This window comes from Palaemon carinicauda, chromosome 4 (assembly GCF_036898095.1).
Source record: "Palaemon carinicauda isolate YSFRI2023 chromosome 4, ASM3689809v2, whole genome shotgun sequence".
Taxonomy (NCBI): domain Eukaryota; kingdom Metazoa; phylum Arthropoda; class Malacostraca; order Decapoda; family Palaemonidae; genus Palaemon; species Palaemon carinicauda.
Genome location: NC_090728.1, coordinates 64,761,933 through 64,788,199, shown reverse-complemented (window position 1 = coordinate 64,788,199; position 26,267 = coordinate 64,761,933). Strand labels below are relative to the sequence as shown.

The following is a 26,267-nucleotide window of genomic DNA, read 5'->3' as shown; positions in this document are numbered from 1 at the left end:
GCATGTACTACAGCACCCTAAACTAAAACAGGCACAAATATTAAAGGCGATTTTATATCATGCGTTTCCTAAACACCTAAAAAGCACGATAAAAAATGGCAACCAATGTTTTGTTTACGTTCATCTTTGATCATAATGAAGAAACAAACTCATTTAGTGTACACATATATGTATAGGTTAGTTTTTGCATCAATTATATTGATTATACAGTACTGTATGTTGATTTTTTTATTACCAATGTTTTAGTTTACGTATTTTTCTTAGGACTTCCAAATGAAATCTTTTTCTTTATGACGCCGCCTGAAACGACGGCGTGTACGCTCAGTAAACAACCACGCTCAGAACAAACAAGGCATTTAACGTGCATGATGATAGTGATAAATAATGATACAGTACATACAGTATTTACAGTAAAAGCATTTACAAAATATGTTACCTTACAAATATAAATTATACAGTATTGTACGTAGCAAAGCAGGAAAACAATTTACGAGAGAGAGAGAGAGAGAGAGAGAGAGAGAGAGAGAGAGAGAGAGAGAGAGAGAGATTGTTTTACGTACGTAAATGTAAATTTAAAAAAAAAAAATATGATAGGTTACAACATGTAGACTTTTAAAACCTTCCTTTTAACTTAATGCATACAGTACGTACATTACTAAACTATAAAACAGGCAGTAAGAATATTAAAGTAAAAAATAAAGATTGTTACTGTACTCACCACGAAAGAAGTTGAAGAAAAACTTGAATGGTGATGGCGATGAATTTGCTGCACAGTAGAAATGATGATGATGAAGCTGATGATGTGTTCTACTGTGCAGTCAATGATAGTATTTTACGTCTCTTCAGACGGAGGTGTCTTTTCCTGGGACACCTCTTCAACTTCTTCCTGGGAAACTTCTTCAATTTCTTCCGAAGGCGTACTAGCAGGAGGAACTGGCTCTTTTTTGCGAGGCTGGAAGAACATTGTGATCGGAAGTTGTTGCCGCTGCTTCTTTTTTCGATCCAAGAGCATCCTGTAGGGAGTCATGATGTCATCGACCTTGTTGGAGAATTGCATCGAGCGAACCATATCCTCATCCCACTCTTGTAACATTTCTTTCACCTCCTTGATATGGTTGCAGAACTTGGCAAGCCGTTCTAATGTTAAGCCCGTTTCTTCGACATTTTCTTGGGTCTCTTCCTGGGTATCACTCTCTTCCTCACTTGCCGATTTCGTCAGGTCTTCGAGGTCTGCGTCAGTTAGGGGCTGGGAATGGCAGTCCAACAACTCGTCGACGTCTTCAGTCGTCATGTCGCCAAACCCGTCACCTCCAATTATGGCAGCCAACTGCACAGATTTCCGTATTGCAGAGTGTTGGATTTCCGATGGAGTAAATCCCTTGTCGTCGTAAACAATATCGGGCCACAACTTCTTCCAGCTCGCATTCACGGTTGCAGGTTTCATCTCTTGAAGTGCCTTCTGAATATTCTGCTGGCACGTGGCTATGGTGTACTGCCGCCAGTACGCCTTCAAGTTGAAATCTTCATCCTCGTCATCTTGGGCAGCATCCATACACGCAACGAGGTCCGCCAAGGTATTCTTCGTGTAGAGGGCCTTGAACGCCCTGATAACCCCCTGGTCCATCGGTTGAATTAATGACGTGGTGTTGGGTGGCAGGAACTCAACCTGAATGCCCTCATGCGACAGGTCAGTTGCGTGTCCACCAGCGTTATCCATAAGGAGAAGGATCTTGAATGGCAAGCCCTTCTCTACGAGATATTTGCTGACTTGCGGGATAAAACACTGGTGGAACCAGTTGGAGGTCAGCATCTTCGTAATCCATGCTTTTTGATTATGCATCCAGTACACGGGAAGGAGATTCTTATTTTTATTTTTTAAAGCGCGAGGATTTTTCGACTTATAAATAAGCCCCGGCTTTAACAAAAATCCAGCAGCATTGCCACACATCACGAGGGTAACGCGATCCTTGAATGCCTTAAAGCCAGAGGCTTTGGCTTCCTCTTTGAACAGGAAAGTTCACGACGGCATTCTCTTCCAAAACAAGCCAGTCTCATCCATATTAAAGACTTGTTCCGGCTTGTATCCACCTTCGGCGAAAATATTCTTGAACGTCTGGTTCACGTAAGTTTCAGCAGCGGCAGTGTCAGCGGAAGCAGACTCCCCATGCAGGGAAACGCTTTTCAGGGCGAAGCGTTTCTGAAACTTCGCGAACCATCCTTTGCTTACGGAAAAACGTTTCTGAGGCTGGGAATCAGTGGATGTCCCTGGTTGAGGATCATCTGCATCATCATCATCTTCAGCATGGTTGCCGTCGTCGTCTTTAGGTTCCTTTGCAGCAAAATTCTCATATAAACTCAAAGCCTTTGTTTGGATGGTGTTCGTATCCAACGCTATGTTCTTCTTCCGGCAGTCGGCAATCCACACAGCTAAAGCACCTTCCATGCATACGATCGTTTTATTACGCGTTGTAACGACTCGCTTCGCTGATCTGCTAAAGGTGATTGCAGCCGTCTTTCTAATGTTCGCCTCGTCCTTTTTGATATAGCGAACGGTGGATTCGTTGATGCCAAAATGGCGGCCGGCGGCCGCGTAACTTCTACCATCTTTTAACATGTCGAGAAGCGTAACCTTCTCAGCTATCGTCATCATCCTTCGGTGGCGTTTAGGCTCACTACCAGCCTTAAGAGAAGCAGAACGCTTGGGAGCCATTACAGTAGGATTTACGTACAGTACTGTAACAAAAAGTTCAACTTAAAAAGGTCGCACACAGCACAGATTAAACTTCACAAACTTAAGAACGTCTACTCAGCGATACGCGGTAAGAGAAAGTGAACGATCCAGCCCCGCGAGAACTTTGATGCTGCGGGTAGAAGATGCGGGCAAAACACCAATCACAGGCTAGATAACAAAACTTGAGTTCTGATTCGTCGTCTATCAGCGCTTGAACCAATCACAACCCGTCTTACAGTACTATGATGCGTTGGTTACTCATAGAAGATGCCCCGCGCATACTGAACGTACGTAGATTAAGTACAATACCGTAATAATAATAAATAATGATAATAATACTGTACAGTAATAATAATAATGATAATGATAATAATAATAACAATAATAATTTTATTAACAACAACAACAATAATAATAATAACAATAATAAAAATTTACGTACGCTATTTTACGCCCCTCTCTCTCTCTCTCTCTCTCTCTCTCTCTCTCTCTCTCTCTCTCTCTCTCTCTCTCTCTCTCTCTCTCGTACGCTTATTCGAAATGTGATTTTTGCAACAAAGAATATTACTGGATGCAGTACTGTACTACGTACGTATACATACAAAAGATTCATGGAAAAGAAGCACATCCATTACAGTACACACCATTCTAATATGGTATGACTGCATCTGATTTGCGTTTCATGTTCGATTTAATTTTACTACGTACTGAATTATCGTATGATCACATTCTCTTTTCGTGTTTTATTTCTTTCTGTGCTGAATTATATATCATATGTAATGCAATGAACAATCAGTAAGAGCAGATATTACTAATTACAGTATTAATGGAATTACAGGTAACAAAATATCGTATTTGGGGGTCTTCAGATTTCGCGGTATTTTCAAATTTTCCGGAAAATCCGCGATATGTATATATATATGGGTTATGGAAAAACCCCGCGAAGTGGTGAATCCGCGATTGTCGAACCGCGAAGTAGCGAGGGTTCACTGTAGCAGTTTTTTGCAAGGACGTACCAGTACATCCATGGGGGTAAATGGATGAGTTTTGTGAGACGTACCAGTACGTCCATTGGGGGTAAAAGGGTTAATATCATCTTACTATGAAAACCTATACAATCATGGTCACTCAACCTCCTCATGCTGGAAGTCATAGCAGTCAGTGTAAAGGCTTTGAAAAGGTGTAGTGGAAGAAATAAAATATATGTCCAATCCTGAAAACTGGGTGCCCTTACTATTGACACTGTGGCTAGTCATACCTGAAGTAAACTGAAGTAGTGATGCAATAGCCATTAACCCTTTTACCCCCAAAGGACGTACTGGTACGTTTTACAACAGCCATCCCTTTACCCCCATGGACGTACCGGTACGTCCTTGAAAAAATATTCAATGAAAAAATTTTTTTCATATTTTTTATAATTTTTTGAAAAACTTCAGGCATTTTCCAAGAGAATGAGACCAACCTGACCTCTCTATGACAAAAATCAAGGCTGTTAGAGCAATTTAGAAAAAATATACTGCAAAATGTGCTGGGAAAAAAATAACCCCTTGGGGGTTAAGGGTTGGGAATTTCCAAAGAGCCTGCGGGTAAAAGGGTTAAATAAATACACATCTTTAACTTCATGATACAAAAAAATCAACCATAATACTGTAGTACATACTTGCTCCAAAGTCCATAGTGCTAGGACGTGACCTTCCAAAACCATCTTTCGGCCCGACATCAATCTTCTTGCCAGAACCCTCAAACTTCTGCTTCAGTAATTTTTCCAAAAATCTTACTCTGGGTGTTACTACTAAACCTAAAGAACTGAAAAGAAAAAATGTTGATGGTTAATACCTTTTAAAGGTTTAAAGGTCACTCATGAATGGCAGAGGCAAGGGACAGTGATAATACCATAGACACTGACGATATATACATATGATCAGCTCCCAACCCCTTCTATCAAGCTTGGACCTGGGAGGGCCCGGTAATGGCTACTGCTGACTCAGCTGTGTACCAACCGTGTGTCACACTATCGTACATAGTTCATTTTGTGCTTGTATCTTCGCTCTCCCCTCGCACTAAAAAGAACCTGAAAAAACATGTCTGTTTTTCTCAATGGTAACGGTGTTGATTTTGAACATGAAATTTCCTGTTGCCTTGAGCTTTTGTATATAAAGGAGAATGTTCTATAATAAACTCACTCAGTTGCTTTCATTCCGTCTTTGAGTCACAACCTTCTCTCGGCCCGTCACATTGAGAAAAACAGACATGTTTTTTCAGGTTCTTTTTAGTGCGAGGGGAGAGCGAAGATACAAGCACAAAATGAACTATGTACGATCGTGTGACACACGGTTGGTACAGCATGTAGACTTATAGGCTCCCCCAAACACGCCATCCCTAGCTCAAAAGGATAGTGAGGTTGCAGACACTACAAGAAACTATCAAGCTCCAGAACAGTACCAATCGACTAGACATACCCTAAATACCATATAGTTTATCCAAATATAAAACTTTAGTTGGCATTTGCAATATAAATTTCATTAAAGGAAATGTTACTAGCTTCAGCATTAGGTAGGTTTTGAACAGACGTGTAATTCAAATGTTGCATTATCTGAATATATTATTACAATTTTCAATCACAGAAAGTATCATTCATGCATTCTGTGGAAAATAAATTTCTTCCACACAAAAGATATTTGGACCTGGTATTACGCTAAAACTTCACTTTACGTATGGTCACTTTAATATAAATATGAGATCAAAGTAATCCATCCATATACCAAAGGCACTTCCCCCAATTTTGGGGGGTAGCCGACGTCAACAAAGAAACAAAACAAAAAAGGGGACCTCTACTCTCTACGTTCCTCCAGCTTAACCAGGGACTCAGCCGAGTTCAGCTGGTACTGCTAGGGTGCCACAGCCCAACCTCCCACATTTTCCACCACAGATGAAGCTTCATACTGCTGAATCCCCTACTGCTGCTACCTCCGCGGTCATCTAAGGCACCGGAGGAAGCAGCAGGATCAAAGTAATGTTACCATTTAATGAACAACTTGAAATACGCCACTAGGTAATTTTTCGCAAACCAAAGGCAATGATTTAATTCAAATACGTTTCCATTAAATATATCATAATTCTGGAATCTATTTTGGTATTATCACTTTCCATTTGTACTTGATCAACAACAGTAAAATTATATGTTTTTCCAGTCATTAATAAAAAAACCTTATATGTGTATACCATCTCCTTTCTAGATATGCTAGAAAGAAAACTCCCATCTTTTTGATTGTCCATTTAAACTTCAAAGCATCCTCTAATTGAGGCAAAATCTCACTTCATTACTTTCTATATAATAAGGAAAATCTATATGCATTCTTGGGAGTGGAAGCATTTTTAGGCCACTGATGGGGGTACTTCCTTTACCAAATACTTAAATGTCTACCTCTATTTCCATCTTGCAATAGCTTCTTCTCGGAAGACAAAAATATCACAACCTTTAAAGGTAATTTGTATTTTTCCGGGTACCATTTCGCATAGGGCAACTAAAGTCACAGCCCACCCTCCCCCATTATCCACCACAAATGAAGTTTCATATGCTGAATCCCATACTGCTGCTACCTCAGCAGTCACCAAGGCAACCGGAGGAAGCAGCAGGGCCTACCAGAACTGGGTCACAATTGCTCGCCATTCGTTCATATTTCTAGCATGCTCCCTTGCTTCTAATTAATAGTATATAAAAAATTAAATCTTACTTCCATAAGAAAAATAAATCTGTAGATGTAACCAGAATATATCTACTCACCCAGCATATGCATCACGATCAAGGGAGAGCACATTGAAGACTTTTTTGTCTTTCATTTGCGCTATATGCTTTATATACGCCTTGAATGCTCGATCTGCGTCTTGTTTTAGCTCCTTGTACTTCGCTAGAATAATCTGTATCTTAATGTTGACGCTGTGGTGTTTATTTTCATCAATACTGTAAAAGAAAACAAAAAAAAATTTATTAAGACTTACGATTCAGTAAGAACACAAACTATATATGGCATGTATAGTAGTTTTATTGATGTTATATCTAATTTTATGATGAAAATGTTATTTTCATTAGTAAAATAAATTTTTGAATATACTTACCCGATAATCATGTAGCTGTCAACTCTGTTGCCCGACAGAATTCTATGGAGGGATACGCCAGCTATCACAATACTAGAAGGGGGTGTACTTACCAGCGCCACCTGTGGCCAGGTACTCAAGTACTTCTTGTTGACACCTCCTCAATTATTCCTCGGTCCCACTGGTTCTCTATGGGGAGGAAGGGAGGGTCAATTAAATCATGATTATCGGGTAAGTATATTCAAAAATTTATTTTACTAATGAAAATAACATTTTTCAATATTAAACTTACCCGATAATCATGTAGCTGATTCACACCCAGGGGGGTGGGTGAAAACCAGTGTACAAGATTAAAGGATAGCTAAGTATCCCATATTTCATATAACAGTTATCTCAAATAACAATGAAATAATAAGTACCTGGTAAGGAAGTCGAATTGAACCGTTACTCTGTCTCTTTTTTAAGTTCGTCTTCCTTACTGAGCGCAGCGTTCCTCTTGGAGGCTGAATCAACCCAAAGGTGCTAAAGTATACAGGGCTGCAACCCATACTAAAGGACCTCATCACAACCTTTAACCTCGGCGCTTCTCAAGAAAGAATTGACCACCCGCCAAATCAACAAGGATGTGGAAGGCTTCTTAGCCGACCGAACAACCCATAAAAAGTATTCAAGAGAAAGGTTAAAAAGTTATGGAATTATGGGAATGTAGTGGCTGAGCCCTCGCCTACTACTGCATTCGTTGCTACGAATGGACCCAGGGTGTAGCAGTACTCGTAAAGAGACTGGACATCTTTGAGATAGAATGATGCGAACACTGACTTGCTTCTCCAATAAGTTGCATCCATAACACTCTGCAGAGAACGGTTCTGTTTGAAGGCCACTGAAGTAGCCACAGCTCTCACTTCATGTGTCCTTACCTTCAGCAAAGCAAGGTCTTCTTCCTTCAGATGAGAATTTGCTTCTCTAATCAGAAGCCTGATGTAGTAAGAAACTGAGTTCTTAGACATTGGTAGAGAAGGCTTCTTGATAGCACACCATAAGGCTTCTGATTGTCCTCGTAATGGTTTTGACCTTCTTAGATAGTACTTAAGAGCTCTAACAGGGCAAAGTACTCTCTCTAGTTCGTTCCCCACCATGTTGGACAGGCTTGGGATCTCGAACGACTTAGGGCAAGGACGGGAAGGAAGCTCGTTTTAGCCAAAAAAAAAAAACCGAGCCGCAAGGAACATGTAGCCGTTTCAGATGTGAAACCTATGTTCCTGCTGAAGGCGTGGATCTCACTTACTCTTTTACCTGTTGCTAAGCACACGAGGAAAAGAGTTTCTAATGTGAGGTCCTTAAAAGAGGCTGATTGGAACGGTTCAAATCCTGATGACATTAGGAACCTTAGGACCACGTCTAGATTCCAGCCTGGAGTGGACAACCGACGTTCCTTTGAGGTCTCAAAAGACCTAAGGAGGTCCTGTAGATCTTTGTTGGAGGAAAGATCCAAGCCTCTGTGGCGGAAAACCGCTGCCAACATACTTCTGTAACCCTTGATCGTAGGAGCTGATAGGGATTTTACGTTCCTTAGATGTAACAGGAAGTCAGCAATCTGGGTTACAGTGGTACTGGTTGAGGAAAACTGCATTGGCCTTGCACCAGCTTCGGAAGACTTCCCATTAAGACTGATAGACTCTGAGAGTGGATGTCGTCCTTGCTCTGGCAATCGTTCTGGCTGCCTCCTTCGAAAAGCCTCTAGTTCTTGAGAGACTTTCGATAGTCTGAAGGCAGTCAGACGAAGAGCGTGGAGGTTTGGGTGTACCTTCTTTACGTGAGGTTGACGCAGAAGGTCCACTCTAGGAGGAAGAGTCCTGGGAACGTCGACCAGCCATTGCAGTACCTCGGTGAACCCTTCTCTCGCGGGTCAGAGGGGAGCAACCAACGTCAACCGTGTCCCTTTGTGAGAGGCGAACTTCTGAAGTACCCTGTTGACAATCTTGAACGGCGGGAATGCATACAGGCTGAGATGGGACCAATCCAGCAGAAAGGCATCCACGCGAACTGCTGCTGGGTCTGGAATCGGAGAACAATACAAGAGGAGCTTCTTGGTCATCGAGGTAGCGAATAGAACTATGGTTGGCTAACCCCACAGGGCCCAAAGTCTGCTGCAAACATTCTTGTGAAGGGTCCACTCTGTGGGGAAGACCTGACCCTTACGGCTGAGGCGATCTGCCATGACATTCATATCGCCCTGAATGAGCCTCGTTACCAGCGTGAGCTTTCGATCTTTGACCAAATGAGGAGGTCCCTTGCGATCTTGAACAACTTCCTCGAATGAGTCCCTCTCTGCTTGGAGATGTAAGCCAAGGCTGTGGTGTAGTCGGAGTTCACCTCCACCGCCTTGTTAAGCTGGAGGGACTTGAAGTTTATCAAGGCCAGATGAACTGCCAACAACTCCTTGCAATAGATGTGAAGTGTCCTTTGCTCCTGATTCCATGTTCCCGAGCATTCCTGTCCGTCCAGTGTCGCACCCCAGCCCGTGTCCGATGCGTCCGAGAAGAGACGGTGGTCGGGGGTCTGAACAGCCAAAGGTAGACCTTCCTTGAGAAGAATGCTGTTCTTCCACCACGTTAGAGTAGACCTCATCTCTTCGGAAACAGGAACTGAGCCCGTCTCTAGCGTCATGTCCTTTATCCAGTGAGCAGCTAGATGATACTGAAGGGGGCGGAGGTGGAGTCTCCCTAACTCGATGAACAGGGCCAGCGATGAAAGTGTCCCTGTTAGACTCATCCCCTGCCTGACTAAGCATCGGTTCCTTCTCAGCATGCTCTGGATGCATTCTAGGGCTTGGAAGATCCTTGGGGCCGACGGACAAGTCCGAAAAGCTCGACTCTGAAGATCCATACCCAAGGAAACAATGGTCTGGGATGGAACGAGCTGAGACTCCTCAAAATTGACCAGGAGGCCCAGTTCCTTGGTCAGATCCATAGTCCATTTGAAAATCTCCAGACAGCGACGACTTGTGGGAGCTCTTAAAAGCCAGTCGTCTGACGGAGCCGGACACAAGATCATGATACTGCTGCACAGTCTGTAAACTGTCAATCATGGGCAAGCGAGGAAGTACAGTGACAACCCGAATCTGTCTAGACTATCTGGGTCGTACAGACAACTCCTTAACGGGTTGCTGAGGTTGCCGCACTGCGTCACAACAAGTCCCTTCTGTTGGTTGTTGAACGTCTTCCCCGTGACACATTGACTCCGTAAACAAAAAATCCTCTAACAAGGACTAAGCTTGGACTGCATGTCATGCAACACAGCTCAAGGTCTATGGGAGCAGGTGTGGTAACAGACGGGATTAGCGGCTGAAGTGGAACCATTACCTTCCCTGTAAGCATGTTATGCTTAAATAAAAGTCCATAAGAGGTTATGCAGCTAAAGGCTCCCTCCAAATGACAGAGTCCTCAAGGGAATATCAGAAGGAGGGAGAAAAGAACTTTCTCATCTACAGGGACCTTATCCTAGAAAAGCTAAGTTCTCTGAGTGAGGGTTCACTGGTGCAAAAGCAGCAGACTAGAAGGCAACGTTATGAAACTGCTTGACAGTCTAGTGAGTTGGCAACAACCCAAGATATGTTGAGAAGCATGCGGTAAGGTATGCAGAGCATGATGAATGCAGAGTATGCTGTATGCAGAGCATGCTGTATGTAGAGCATGTTGTATGCAGAGCATGCTGAATGCAGAGCATGCTGTATGCAGAGCATGTTGTATGCAGAGCATGCTGAATGCAGAGCATGCTGAATGCTGAGCATGTAGTAAGCAGAGCCTGCTGTAAGCAGAGCCTGCTGTAAGGAAAGCAGAGCGTGTGCATGGCGTTTAACATTTCTCAGAAATTCCATGACCAGTGCTAGAGTGCTTTATGCATGCTTGCATGGGGTTTAAAAATCAACATAATGTTTACCTTACATTCATAACTCATGATTCATATTTTTGCCATGGTTTGAAAATGGAGGTAAGGTATGCTGAACAGCAGAGTCAGAACGAGCTGGAACAACAACAGTGGAAGGTGCAGAAAGTTCCTGTTCCTGTGGTATGAGTGGAGCGTGAAGAGACCGAGGTTGCGCAGAACAAGGTAAAGTTCCCGCAAGCAGAGGTGTCTGAGGCGCAGGATCAGGGTGCACGGGTTGAGCTCGGTGCAGCAGCTGAGGAGACTGACTCACAGGTGGAAGAGGTTGTACCTCCACCGAGAGTTGCACCACCGGTGGAGCAGCCAGGGGAGGAGGAGGAAGAGTGGAGTAATCCTCCTGATCCCAAACCGAAGGTTGCCTTAAAGAAGGCTGAGGCTGAACAACACTGGGAACAGCGAACACAGAAAGAGGTTCAACATCGTACGCCTGGCAGATGGTGCTGCGACTGGGTGCAGCGAGTGCAGGCGGGTTGAGCACAGGCTGAACGGGTGCAGGTGGAGGTGCAACACTCTCAGCCCGACACTCACGCAACAGGTCCGAAAGCTGTGCTTGCATGGACTGTAGTAGAGTCCACAACATCGTACGCCTGGCAGATGGTGCTGCGACTGGGTGCAGCGAGTGCAGGCGGGTTGAGCACAGGCTGAAAGGGTGCAGGTGGAGGTGCAACACTCTCAGCCCGACACTCACGCAACAGGTCCGAAAGCTGTGCTTGCATGGACTGTAGTAGAGTCCACAACATCGTACGCCTGGCAGATGGTGCTGCGACTGGGTGCAGCGAGTGCAGGCGGATTGAGCACAGGCTGAAAGGGTGCAGGTGGAGGTGCAACACTCTCAGCCCGACACTCACGCAACAGGTCCGAAAGCTGTGCTTGCATGGACTGTAGTAGAGTCCACAACATCGTACGCCTGGCAGATGGTGCTGCGACTGGGTGCAGCGAGTGCAGGCGGGTGCAGCACAGGCTGAACGGGTGCAGCCGGTTGGTGCACCACCGGTGCAGGAGGAGGAGGAGGTGCAACACTCTCAGCACGACACTCACGCATCAGGTCCGAAAGCTGTGCTTGCATGGACTGTAGTAGAGTCCACAACATCGTACGCCTGGCAGGTGGTACTGTGATCAGGCGGAGCGAGCATAGGCGGGGGGAGTGTAGGCGCACTCTCAGCCCGACAAACTGATGACTGAGGAGAGTCAGAGCTAACCCAATGACTGCATCCGGGTTGTTGAACTTTACTTCGTACGTCTGGCATAGGTCTGGACTTTACGTTTAAGAGGTCTTGAGACCTGAGACCAGCGTTACTCTGCCTTTATTTTCTCCTCTAAATCTCTTCTGCAGACGAGCAAAATAAGGGCTCAATCGTCTGCGGGTGGGAGTGACGGTCTCGGTAAGACACGCCCACAACCACCGAGGATACTTCTGTGCGCCGATCAAGGCCTGCCGAACCCTTTGCCCTTCGACATTGCTTCTCCCCTGGGCTTGGGAGCTTGCAAGAGGTCCCGGACTGGGAGGACGACTGGCGCGCACAAAAGTACCCTCACGCATAACACTGACATACTTTGCGCTAATCACTTATCACTTTGATTTCTGTTTGCACTTATTTCACTGAACTCGAAACTTTAAGTGGTTTGTACCTGAAACACGCAATTCTATCCTTCTCAAAAGTTAGTAATTGCGAAAACAGAATTACAATGTAACAGAAAAATCTAATGAAAGAAAATTCAGTGGCTGGAAAGAGACTAAACACTAGATCACTCTAGAAACGTTTAGTTTCTTCCCCTAAAGAGACTAGGGATAAGAGCAAAACGATAACGACGTTACTCGTACGCCTGGCAGGCTTGAGGGAAACGTTTATCCTCTTTCTCCCTCCGTCTCTATCTCTCTCTCTCTCTCTCTCTCTCTTGACTTAGAACCTGAGAGAAGAGCCCAATCATATAAATCGTTAAAACATATTATTGTTAAAGGAAAAAAAACTGAAATATTTCCCAAAAAGAAAAGTTCCTTATTAGGATCAAAACCATTAAGTTAAGAAAGAATGAACAAAACGCTAGACACGGTTACTCTTACTGCAATGTGAAACCGTGAACATTCTTTCTCTATCGTAACGATAGAGTGCAAGTTGAAACGTTCTGAACGTCAACAACTGCCGAGACAAACAAAACGTTAGTTCAACTTTGAAAAAGTACGAGACTATCAAAGAAATTCTTTCAAGACCTTAAAATAGCATAATATGTTAACAGGTAAAACCGAAATGACGGGCTCACGATAATTAACTTCGGTACCAAGAAAAGACCGCCTACTATTAGGAAGGTCGAATATAAACAAATATAAAAATTAATTTTAATAAGTTTATAATAAAAGGAAGTTAATCGAAGAGGCCTATAAGAGGCGGAGAGATATAAAATAAATCTATAACTTTTGTTAAGCAAAATTAAGAAAGAGAGTCTAAACTCTCTTAGACACCAACACTTCCGTCTAAGGGAAGGGTCGGCCATTGAAAGGTGAACGAGAGTTCATACTCTCTTCGACACCAAAATTAATCAAATTAATTCCAAAAGCTAACTAAGCTAAAATAGAAGTTTCCAGTAAAGCGACAGCCGAAATCAAAGAGAAATACTTCACCAAAGTCGTGAAAATACTCCAAGAACATAAGCGTATCCCAGAACGTCTTGTCAGAAGCACGACAGAGGAATAATTGAGGAGGTGTCAACAAGAAGTACTTGAGTACCTGGCCACAGGTGGCGCTGGTAAGTACACCCCCTTCTAGTATTGTGATAGCTGGCGTATCCCTCCATAGAATTCTGTCGGGCAACAGAGTTGACAGCTACATGATTATCGGGTAAGTTTAATATTGAAAAATCTTCAACTAACTCCTAAGAATCACTAATTAAAAAAAATCCAATTTTCAAAATGCAAAATTTTAAGTAAATTTTGTAACTATGCAAATGCATGCTCATTACCTATAGTCCATTTCTTTTAGAGAGTCATATTTGCACCGACTCGCAGCGGTGCCCTTTTAGCTCGGAAAAGTTTCCTGATCGCTGATTGGTTGGACAAGATAATTCTAACCAATCAGCGACCAGGAAACTTTTCCAAGCTAAAGGGGCACTGTTGTGAGTCGGTGCAAATATGACTCGCTAAAAGAAATGTACTATAAGTTGAAAGCTTTAATACCAAGAACATGGAACAATGAAATATTGAGCATTTGTTTAAACTAGTGAAACTCCTATCACTATTAGGTGATATTTACCCAATCAATTAGTCTCACATCTGTCAAATAGATGGTTGTTTAAGTATTGTGACAGCACCCTCAAGAAATATCATTTCAGCCCTCATTGATTGGTGCACTAGAAACACTGGTCAAAACTTCAGGGGTTATGCTGGGGTTCAAAACTGTGCAAGTTAGGTTAAAGAATTTTATTTGCTGTATAAATGAAGGTAAAGCAATTGAGTCTATGGAGTTCATTACCATCAAAACCCTGAGACTCGTTAACAGATGAGGATTCTTCAACGACTAAAGGTTCATTAATGGCTCAAGTAGCATTAATATTATTCTCCCTTTGATGTACCTATTATTATCATTATAATCCTAATTATAATTATTATTACAATTATTATTGTTAAGTATTAATTATTATTATTATTATTATTATTATTGATAATCATTATTATTATTATTATTATTATTATTATTATTATTATTATTATTATTTGCCAAGCTACAACGCTAGCTGGGAAACCAGGATGCCATAAGCCCAGGGGATCCAACAGGGAAAATAGCCCAGTGAGGAAAGGAAACAAGGAAATATAAAATATTCTAAGAACAGCAATATTAAAATAAATATCTCCTATATAAACTATAAAAACTTTAACAAAACAAGAGGAAGAGAAATAAAATTGAATAATGTGCCCAAGTGTACCCTCAAGCAAGAGAACTTTAACCCAGACAGTGGAAGACCATGGTTCAGAGGCTATGGCCCTCATCTAAACTTTGAAACTCCCAAACTATTTAGTAACCATTTGAAGATAATTTTCCATTAGGGGAAATGTCACACTTTCACATTCCTCACAATGATTATCTAAACCCTAATGCAGACCTTGGCAAGAGACTATGAGAATAAGGATCATGAAAGCACAACATTCTGAGCAGTTAATGCTAAATTCTTTATCCGATTCTATTCACCATCATCATCATCAATATTTCAAATAGCAGTACATTCCAGAGTCCTTATACAAGCTAGGTCATCAAAATCAACATAATCCAACAGTACATACATATACCAAGGCACTTCCCCCAATTTTGGGAGGTAGCCGACATCAACAAACGAAACAAAAAAAGGGGACCTCTCCTCTCTACATTCCTCCCAGCCTGACAAGGGACTCAACCGAGTTCGGCTGGTACTGCTAGGGTGCCACAGCCCACCCTCCCCCGTTACCCACCACAGATGAAGCTTCATAACGCTGAATCCCCTACTGCTGCTACCTCCAACAGTAATCAAACCTAAGTTTGTTTTAATTCCTTTGAATAACCTACGCAGTATTTACTAACGATTCCAGAACACATCCCAAATGACTACTATTAACCCTTTTACCCCCAAAGGACGTACTGGTACGTTTCACAAAAGCCATCCTTTTACTCCCATGGACGTACCGGTACGTCCTTGCAAAAAGCTGCTATTTACAATTTTTTTTTTGCATATTTTTGATAATTTTTTGAGAAACTTCAGGCATTTTCCAAGAGAATGAGACCAACCTGACCTCTCTATGATGAAAATGAAGGCTGTTAGAGCAATTTAAAAAACATATACTGCAAAATGTGCTTGAAAAAAAATAACCCCTGGGGGTTAAGGGTTGGAAAGTTCCAAATAGCCTGGGGGTAAAAGGGTTAACATATTTTGGATCTGGAGTAGGGCAGTAAATGTCGACCTAAATGCATCATACCATCAACACTTGGGCTTTAAGACGAAAAGAGGAAGCAAAGCTTGAGAGAACAGAGATTAGAATAAGTTGGATTATGGGAGTATCACTATTTCAAAGATTGGAAAATGATGATTGATTGATTTAAGGTTTTCAGGCATCCTGACATCTACGGTCATTGACGCCGATATCATTTGGTTTATATATGCAAAAAAATCAAATATTATTCGATTAAAACCGTAAAAGTTGGATGTCATTATAAACGTTAGATAGTTTTCAGAAGACCTGCTTCTGAAATAAATCTAAAAATGTCACTTGCATAGTAGGACACATCATGTCCAAGAATCTTGGCAAGGATGAACCTGCCACCCTCACCTCGAGCCTCAAACAGATATCTATTTCTTAAGTTATTATATGTTGGGCATTCGGTCAAAAAATGCCTCGCTGTTAGAGGTACTAAACAGTCTTCACAATAGGGTTGGTGTTGGCCCTTCAGCAGAAACTTGTGTGTCAACCGAGTGTGACCAATACGGAAACGACAAAGAGAAGTCTCCCATTTTCGGGGCATCATGTTATACCTCCAAGGAGATATGGCATTTGTTACTTCTCTCATTTTATTGCCATCTAGACTATCCCAGTGCTTGGAAAATGATGAAGTCAGAATGGCAGGTGTAGTGAAGATTACTGAGATGATAAGAGTGTCATGACTGAGATGGTGTGGTCACCAGTTAAGGATGGATGGTGGGGAGGAAGTGAGGAGAGCTTGGGAGGAACCTGTACGAGGGAGAAGATCAAGAGGGAGGCAGAGAATCAGGAGAGATAAGGTGGAGGATGATATGGAGAAAAGAGGTTTGGTGGAAGATGATGCCTTTGATCGATGGCATTAGAGCGGGGCACATCAAGCAACCGACCCCTTATTGTACGGATAACAGTGGGGAAGAAGATCAACACTAAAAATGACAGGTATGGCTACTCACATAGTGGTATGTGCCATTAGTCACCAGATGTCATTTTAGTGAGCAAGAAGTGAAAAACATCTTGAAGGGAAGAAAACGGGAATTTTCTAGTTTTTAGGTTAACGTAGATATAAGTAAAGCTTCGGCAACAAAGCAATATCGTACGAACGTCAAGGGAGGTGCATTGAAACAATAATAACTGGACAGGGATATACCTGATGCCACCTATTGTGTGTGTTCCTATCCTCTGCTTGGATTAGCCCATGAAATCAACTATATAACTCCATCTTTTTAATCTCTATGTCTATTGAGCCTGTCTTCGGAAACCAGCGATATAGATTTACATCTATAAACCTGCGATGTACAGAGAAAGCAATACACGAACCATGACATAGCAAGGAATTACTATAAAGATATGTACACCTGATAAAAACTAAATGCATTCCCTTATAGAAATTCACCCACAGTAACTCTTCAAACCCTACATACAGTACTTACAATATCTTCTCTATAGGAATATTTTTCGCTTTAAGATTAGTAACCATGGCTTTTTCTTCTGACGGCGTTAATATTAAGAGTGACTCTCCTTCCATAGCGTAGCGAGCGGTTCTTCCTGCACGATGAATATAGGTAGTTACATCTTCCGGACAATCTGCCTGTACAACCCAATGTACAGCTGGTATATCTGCAAAGTACAAAAATATTACATTACAATACCCTGGGGGTTCTATTTATAAGCAGTGGGAGATACAGGTCTCAGCTGAAAGGGATGTCATATATAATGCAAGCTCTAAATATCATCTAATTTCTGGGACAAACATTTGTTTTAAAATATCGTTTCAACACCAATTCATATTAAATGCAATTTAACTCAGAAGTTCCACTGTATATGCTCATTCATACAGAAATAACTGCTTTATTTTATATTTTTACTTTTTAGGAACCTAAACAAATTTTAAACCAACATACACCAATATTCCAGTTATGGTAAAAGATATATCTATTTTTTTCTAGACTGAATTGTACAATTATTACAAAAAATCTGGCTAGTTGAAGTACATTATGTTGAAATACTACTTCCTTTTTAATATCTTATCTTTATCATTTTCTAAGCTAATTTGTACATTATTATCATCATCATTACTAAATAAGCTATAACCCTAATTGGAAAAGCAAGATGCTATAAGCCCAAGGACTCCAACAGGGAAAAATAACCCTGTGAAGAAAGGAAACATGAAAATAATCAAACTACCGTACAAAAGAAGTAATGAAAAATTAATATAAAACATTTTAAGAACAGTAATAATATTAAAATACAGGTAGATCTTTCACATATAAACTATAAAAAACTTAAAAAACAAAGAGGAAGAGGAATGAGATAGAATAGTATGACGAGCGTATCCTCAAGCAAGAGAACACTACCCCAATACAGTAGAAAACCATGGTACAGAGGCTATGGCCCTATCCAAGACTAGAGAACAATGGTTTGATTTTGGAGTGTCCTTCTCCTAGAAGAGCTGCTTACCATGGCTAAAGAGTCACTACTACCCTTACCAAGATGAAAGTAGCCACTGTACAATTACAATGCAGTAGTTAACCCCTTGAGCAAAGTATTGTTTGGGAATATCAGTGTTGTCAGGTGTATGAGGACAGAGGAAAATGTGGAAATAACAAGCCAGTTTATTCAGTGTATGTGTAGGCAAAGAAAAAATGAGCCATAACCAGAAAGAGGGATCCAATTTAGTACTGTCTGGCCAGTCAAAGGACCCAATAACTTTAGCGGTAGTATTTCAACGGGTGGTTGGTGCCCTGGCCAGCCTACTAACTTTGGTTAACATGGGTTTAATATTAATAAAAAGTCAGCTACCCATCCCTAGCATATGTCAAAGGCTTGAAATACAAAACTTTATTGTACTTCTTACTTTTATTCTTATTGGTCATCCATTTTTATCATATCCATTCAATTTCTAAAACGCTGCTTTCCAAAAACCAGCAAAAAATATTAATTATCAAAAGTGAATTGTATTTTTCCTAGGGACGACCATTTTTATGTCAGGCAAGAACAAATAACAACTTTCCTGAAGCATTAAAAGGAAATTTGGTTAGCCGAGACAATATTCAAAAGCACTTACCTAAACCTCGAGAAGCAACGTCGGTAGCAAAGAGAACGGCAGACTTTTTGCGACAAAACTGTTCATACATAGCCATGCGTTTCAGCTGCTTCATGTTACCATGAAGTCCCATCACAGACAAGCCAGGTTGAAGCTTACAAAACATATTGTAGATATATTTGACCTTGAATAAGAAAAAGTACATTAGTACTGATATTTTTTTAAGGGACTAATGTAAAATGAATGATAAATTTAAGCGAGTTAAGAGATAACGAAGCAGTAAGCATAAGAGTATTTATTCATTTACAATTCACAAATTAATAACCTGGTCTTTATGAATAATAACATGCCATTAAGATTGAAAAATGTACCGTAAAAACAAGTGCATTTTGAGGATTCTCTAACAGAATTTTAAAGAGAACTCCTATAGTTAGAATATTAAAATTTTTCCTCAGCCATTCAAGCTGCTGGTACTCATTTGATTTTAATTTTCATAAGTTAGGATTTGTACCATATTAGAAATAACTAAGGAATGTTGAGTAGCTATTCATTTATCTATCTACCATGGTACTTCTCCCAGTTCTTGGGGTAGCCAACATGAAAAGAAACAAAAGAGAGATTCTTCCTCTTTGTTCTCCTTGACCGATGAGGGACTCACCCAAGTTTGGTTGGTACTGCTGGGTGGACCCTAGCATTAGTTATTCACACACTCCTCAAAACCCTTTGTAAATACTGTACTCATATTATACTTAAAGAAATCTGTCATCGTCATCAAAAGTTTTGACGTTAGTTTTTCATTTATGGAAACAGGAAATGAATTATTTATTCTGTATTGACTTCAACTCCTATTAAGGCCAATTCTTCATCTATCACCCCTGTCCATTATTTCTATGGTCTTCCTCAGGTCTTTGCCCTGGCTACCAAATTTAGTGTTTTTCTTACTTTTATTTTTTATTGCCCAAACAATCTCCATCTTTGAGTTCTACTTTCTGTCTGCACTAAAATTTTCTTCATTAAAAACTTTTAATGTTTGTGTTTATTACTTCCTCTTCCAATTTATGAGGAGTAACCTTCTCTATTATTTTGCTCTTGATATTATTTGTCATTATCTTTACAAATACAATTATTTGTTCTTGAAAGCATTTCTCCTCATAAACATACATTAAAACAAGCTAAAACTGTATTTTCTTAAGAAGATATACAGTATTAACACAACCTAACTAAAAGCTCATGCATAAAATGTTAAAAAATAATATGAAAATTAAGAAATATTCATGGCAATTAAAATAAAATAAGATTCAACATACCAATTTCAAACACAACATTCACATCATTATTCTCATATGGCAATCGAGTCTTAAGAAAAAGAACCTTACCTGTTTGCACGTTGACAGAAAAACAAGTATTTTCTGCTTCTTGTGATACGTAATGAAAGACCAGAGGAAACTAAATTTTTCGTGCGCTTCGCAAACGACGTAGCTTTCCTTCAGCGTTTTAGGAGTTGCCGTTTTCGAATGTTCGTGCACGGAACAAAACACGGGATTACGACAACCAGCGCGGATCAAGTCTTTCACATCTCTGAAAGCAGAAGAAAACAGATGCAATAAGTTATAAAATTATATATGCTTATTTCATACAAGTTCTTAAGTTTTCTTTATACAGTATCTTAGGATTTTAATACAGCAAATGACAGTTTAGAGATGATATAGTAACCTGTTCTTTATAACCAGTAATTAAACTTTCACACAATCTCCACACGAGTTCTACAGATAATTATATTATTTTGCCTCAGAATGAAATACAGTACTACTTCCTTTTTAATATCTTATCTTTATCATTTAGAGATGATATAGTAACCTGTTCTTTATAACAAGTAATTAAACTTTCACACAATCACAATCTCCACAAGAGTTCTACAGATAATTATATTATTTTGCCTCAGAATGAAATACTACTTCCTTTTTAATATCTTATCTTTATCATTTTCTAAGCTAATTTGTACATTATTATTATCATCATTACTAACTAAGCTATAACCCTAATTGGAAAAGCAAGATGCTATAAGCCCAAGGACTCCAACAGGGAAAACAGATACTGAATTACGGCAAATGGACCCGAATATTTATGATACTCAAGAACAGAAAGTCTGTGACATATTAAAATTATTTTCCATCTACAGCTTAAAGGTGTCTGGTTTCAGTTCCAGCTTCATCAGAATAGATGCTCACCGAAAGAACGTAAGCATAAAGCTTCAAAGGTATCTAATCAGAACAAAGCATATTAATACGATGCTTGTCTGACCATAAGGATAGTGCACACAAACCTAACCACAAAAGGAAATAAGGTTGCAAGTACAATTCCAAAACATATTCACACAAATATTTATGACAATAATTATTGACAATGATTAATATCCTAATTTTTCACCCACTACAATTAGGTTAAAATTTATATCATCTGAATTTTCGATAGGATGGAAAATGTCCTGACTGCATTGTTGATATATGATGGAAAGGGAACTGGAGTAACTGACTGAAGAGGCAGAGGCAAAATGAGAAGCTGGTAAGCTTATCCCTCTTAAAGACCAGACAAAAAAGAAGAATCTAGATTTAACTGTTTCCAACTAAACTGGAACCCAGCTAGCCTATAGCCTTCCTTCTGTAGGGAAACGGGGAATGTAAACATAATTGAACCACCTTGCCCATTAACCCTTTTACCCCCGGGGTATTTGGAAATTTCCAACCCTTAACCCCCAAGGGGTTATTTTTTTCCCAGCACATTTTGCAGTATATTTTTTTTATTGCTCTAACAGCCTTAATTTTTGTCATAGAGAGGTCAGGTTGGTCTCATTCTCTTGGAAAATGCCCGAATTTTCTCAAAAAATTATCAAAATGTATGAAAAACTAATTTTTATAGCATTTTTTTGCAAGGACGTACCGGTACGTCCATGGGGGTAAAGGGATGGCTTCTGTGAAACGTACCTTTGGGGGTGAAAGGGTTAAGAGCTTTCCTTGCTGGGAATACTCTTCTCATGAAACAAAAACCTGAGAAGCTTCAAACCTAAATTAAACTGCAGAAAATTATTTGGAAGGCGGAAAATAATTGAAAGGAAAGGAAGAGGAGGAAGGATTTTGAACTGATTTGAGAGCTCGAGCATACGTGTCTCTCTGGATCTGACAAAAAGTCTGCTCGATGATGAGAGCGATTCTATCTGCATTCAAGATATGACCCTAAATAGCAGATGTTGGTTGCTTGTAGATTTATAGCCACTTGCTGTTTAGCAACCAATAGTGAATAAGAAATATCATCAAAGAATGCTGCTGGGACCCAAGAGACTGATCAGGTTAAATAAGCAAAAAGCTCTTCTCTTTACTTAAGGATAAAGTTAGACTAAAGACCAGTAAATTCATAAGAACTATCAACGGACGGTTGTCTCTCTCGAAATAAAGCTTTACAATATTTTACTCTCACAAGAGAAAAAGAGGGCTTTTGAAGAATGGCTGCAGAGTAATAGTATAGAGAAGTATGAAAAATATAGAGAGAAAAATGTGGAAGTAAAGCGCAAGGTACGTGAGGCAAAGAGGGCAGCTGACCTGAGGTGGGGTCAGGGATTGGGTCAGTCATATGAAGAGAATAAGAAGAAGTTTTGGAAAGAAGTGAAGAGAGTAAGGAAGGCTGGGGCAAGAATTGAAGAGACAGTGAAAGATGGAAATGGAAGGTTGTTAAAAGGAGAGGAGGCAAGGAAAAGGTGGGCGGAATATTTTGAAAGTTTGCTGAATGTTGAGGATAATAGGGAGGCAGATATAATTGCTGTTCCAGGTGTTGAGGTGCCGGTGATGGGAGATGAGAATGAGAGAGAGATTACAATAGAGGAAGTGAGGAGAGCACTAGATGAAACGAGAGTAGGAAAAGCATCTGGTATGGATGGTGTGAAAGCTGAGATGTTGAAGGAAGGGGGTGTGACTGTACTTGAATGGTTGGTGAGATTGTTTAATATGTGTTTTGTGTTGTCAATGGTACCAGTAGATTGGGTTTGTGCATGTATTGTACCACTATATAAGGGTAAGGGAGATGTGCATGAGTGTTGTAATTCAAGAGGTATTAGTTTGTTGAGTGTAGTTGGAAAAGTGTATGGTAGAGTATTGATTAATAGGATTAAGGATAAAACAGAGAATGCAATCTTGGAAGTACAGGGTGGTTTTAGAAGAGGTAGGGGTTGTATGAATCAGATTTTACAGTTAGGCAGGTATGCGAGAAATATTTAGCAAAAGGTAAGGAGGTGTATGTTGCGTTTATGGATCTGGAGAAAGCATATGATAATAGAGTTGATAGGGAAGCAATGTGGAATGTGATGAGGTTATATGGAGTTGGTGGAAGGTTGTTGCAAGCAGTGAAAAGTTTCTACAAAGGTAGTAAAGCATGTGTTAGAATAGGAAATGAAGTGAGTGATTGGTTTCCGGTGAGAGTGGGGCTGAGACAGGGATGTGTGATGTCGCCGTGGTTGTTTAACTTGTATGTTGATGGAGTGGTGAGAGAGGTGAATGCTCGAGGGCTTGGACGAGGATTAAAACTGGTAGACGAGAATGACCATGAATGGGAGGTAAATCAGTTGTTGTTTGCAGATGATACTGTACTGGTTGCAGACACAGAAGAGAAGCTTGACCGACTAGTGACAGAATTATGTTATTTTGATAATAAAATAAATTTTTTAATATACTTACCCGGTGATTATAATAGCTGCAACTCTGTTGCTCGACAGAAAACTCTAAGGTAAAATTCGCCAGCGATCGCTACACAGGTTACGGGTGTACCCAACAGCGCCATCTGTCGTCCAGATACCCAGTACTCAATGTAAACAAAGAACTCAATTTTCTCCTCGGTCCACTGCGTCTCTATTGGGGAGAAAGGGAGGGTCCTTTAATTTATAATCACCGGGTAAGTATATTCAAAAATTTATTTTATTATCAAAATAACATTTTTCAATATTTAACTTAGCCGGTGATTATAATAGCTGATTCACACCCAGGGGGGTGGGTAGAGACCAGCAAAATATGTTTACATTATTATGAGCTAAGAATTTTTATTTCATTTTAGAAGTTATCAAAATAACAAAAACAAAATAAATAGGTACCTGGTAAGGAAGTCGACTTGAACAATTACTCTGCCTTTTTAAGTACGTCTTCCTTACGGAGCCTCGCGATCCTCTTAGGATGCTGAGCGACCCCTAGGATCTGAAGTATCAAGGGTTGCAACCCATAATCAACAGGACCTCATCAAAACCTCTAATCTAGGCGCTTCTCAAGAAATGACTTTGACCACCCGCCAAATCAACCAGGATGCGAAAGGCTTCTTAGCCTTCCGGACAACCCAAAAACAACAATAAAAACATTTCAAGAGAAAGATTAAAAAGGTTATGGAATTAAGGAATTGTAGTGGTTGAGCCCTCACCCACTACTGCACTCGCTGCTACGAATGGTCCCAGAGTGTAGCAGTCCTCGTAAAGAGACTGGATATCCTTAAGATAAAAAGACGCGAACACTGACTTGCTTCTCTAATAGGTTGCGTCCATTATACTTCGCAGAGATCTATTTTGTTTAAAGGCCACGGAAGTTGCGACAGCTCTAACTTCGTGTGTCCTTACCTTCAGCAAAGCTTGGTCTTCCTCACTCAGATGGGAATGAGCTTCTCGTATTAACAGTCTGATAAAATAGGATAAAGCATTCTTTGACATAGGCAAAGATGGTTTCTTAACTGAACACCATAAAGCTTCAGACAGGCCTCGTAAAGGTTTAGTTCGTTTTAAATAGAACTTAAGAGCTCTCACAGGGCATAAGACTCTTTCTAGTTCATTTCCAACCATATTCGATAAGCTTGGAATATCGAACGATTTTGGCCAAGGTCGAGAAGGCAGCTCGTTTTTGGCTAGAAAACCAAGTTGTAGAGAACATGTAGCCGTTTCAGATGAAAATCCGATGTTCTTGCTGAAGGCATGAATCTCACTGACTCTTTTAGCTGTGGCTAAGCATACCAGGAAAAGAGTCTTTAAGGTGAGATCTTTTAGGGAGGCTGATTGTAGCGGCTCGAACCTGTCTGCCATGAGGAATCTTAGTACCACGTCTAAATTCCAACCAGGTGTAACCAAACGACGCTCCTTCGTGGTCTCAAAAGACTTAAGGAGGTCCTGTAGATCTTTATTGTTGGAAAGATCTAAGCCTCTATGACGGAAGACTGATGCCAACATGCTTCTGTAACCCTTGATAGTGGGAGCTGAAAGAGATCGTTCTTTCCTCAGGTATAAGAGGAAGTCAGCTATTTGAGTTACAGAGGTACTGGTCGAGGATACAGATACTGACTTGCACCAGTTTCGGAAGACTTCCCACTTCGATTGGTAGACTCTAAGGGTGGATGTTCTCCTTGCTCTAGCAATCGCTCTGGCTGCCTCCTTCGAAAAGCCTCTAGCTCTCGAGAGTCTTTCGATAGTCTGAAGGTAGTCAGACGAAGAGCGTGGAGGCCTTGGTGTACCTTCTTTACGTGTGGCTGACGTAGAAGGTCCACCCTTAGAGGAAGACTTCTGGGAACGTCCACTAGCCATCGAAGTACCTCGGTGAACCATTCTCTCGCGGGCCAGAGGGGAGCAACTAGCGTCAACCTTGTCCCTTCGTGAGAGGCGAACTTCTGCAGTACCTTGTTGACAATCTTGAACGGAGGGAATGCATATAGGTCTAGATGTGACCAATCTAGGAGAAAGGCATCTATATGAACTGCTGCTGGGTCCGGGATTGGTGAGCAATATATTGGGAGCCTCTTGGTCATCGAGGTTGCGAAGAGATCTATGGTTGGCTGGCCCCAGGTGGCCCAAAGTCTCTTGCATACATCCTTGTGGAGGGTCCATTCTGTTGGAATGATTTGTCCCTTTCGACTGAGACAATCTGCCATGACATTCAAGTTGCCTTGGATGAACCTCGTTACTAGCGAAATGTTTAGACCTTTTGACCAGGTGAGGAGGTCCCTTGCGATCTCGTACAACGTCAGTGAGTGGGTCCCTCCTTGCTTGGAGATGTACGCCAAAGCCGTGGTGTTGTCCGAGTTCACCTCCACCACTTTGCCTTGAAGGAGAGACTTGAAGCTTTTCAAGGCCAGATGTACTGCCAATAGCTCCTTGCAGTTGATATGCATTGTCCTTTGACTCGAGTTCCATATTCCCGAGCATTCCCGACCGTCTAATGTCGCGCCCCAGCCTTCGTCCGATGCGTCCGAGAAGAGAACGTGGTTGGGAGTCTGAACAGCCAGGGGCAGACCCTCTCTGAGGCTGATACTGTCCTTCCACCATGTCAGGCAAGACTTCATCTTCTCGGAAATGGGGATCGAGACCGCTTCTAGCGTCTTGTCCTTTTTCCAGTGAAATGCTAGGTGATATTGAAGAGGACGGAGGTGTAGTCTTCCTAATGACACGAACTGTTCCAGGGATGATAGCGTCCCTATCAGACTCATCCACTTCCTGACTGAACATCGTTCCT

General features: G+C 41.1%; 1 protein-coding gene across 1 annotated transcript in view; it reads right to left on the bottom strand.

The window, feature by feature from the left end:
- Positions 1 to 26,267, bottom strand: part of LOC137639994 (probable ATP-dependent RNA helicase DDX10) — a 56,655-nt gene that overhangs the window by 10,222 nt on the left and 20,166 nt on the right. The window contains exons 7-11 of the mRNA XM_068372335.1: positions 20,127 to 20,328; positions 18,772 to 18,934; positions 17,138 to 17,324; positions 6,516 to 6,692; positions 4,392 to 4,537 (exon numbers count right to left, since the gene is read on the bottom strand). Of these exons, the coding sequence (XP_068228436.1) occupies positions 4,392 to 4,537; positions 6,516 to 6,692; positions 17,138 to 17,324; positions 18,772 to 18,934; positions 20,127 to 20,328 (875 nt within the window). The remainder of the gene's footprint in view (positions 1 to 4,391; positions 4,538 to 6,515; positions 6,693 to 17,137; positions 17,325 to 18,771; positions 18,935 to 20,126; positions 20,329 to 26,267) is intronic.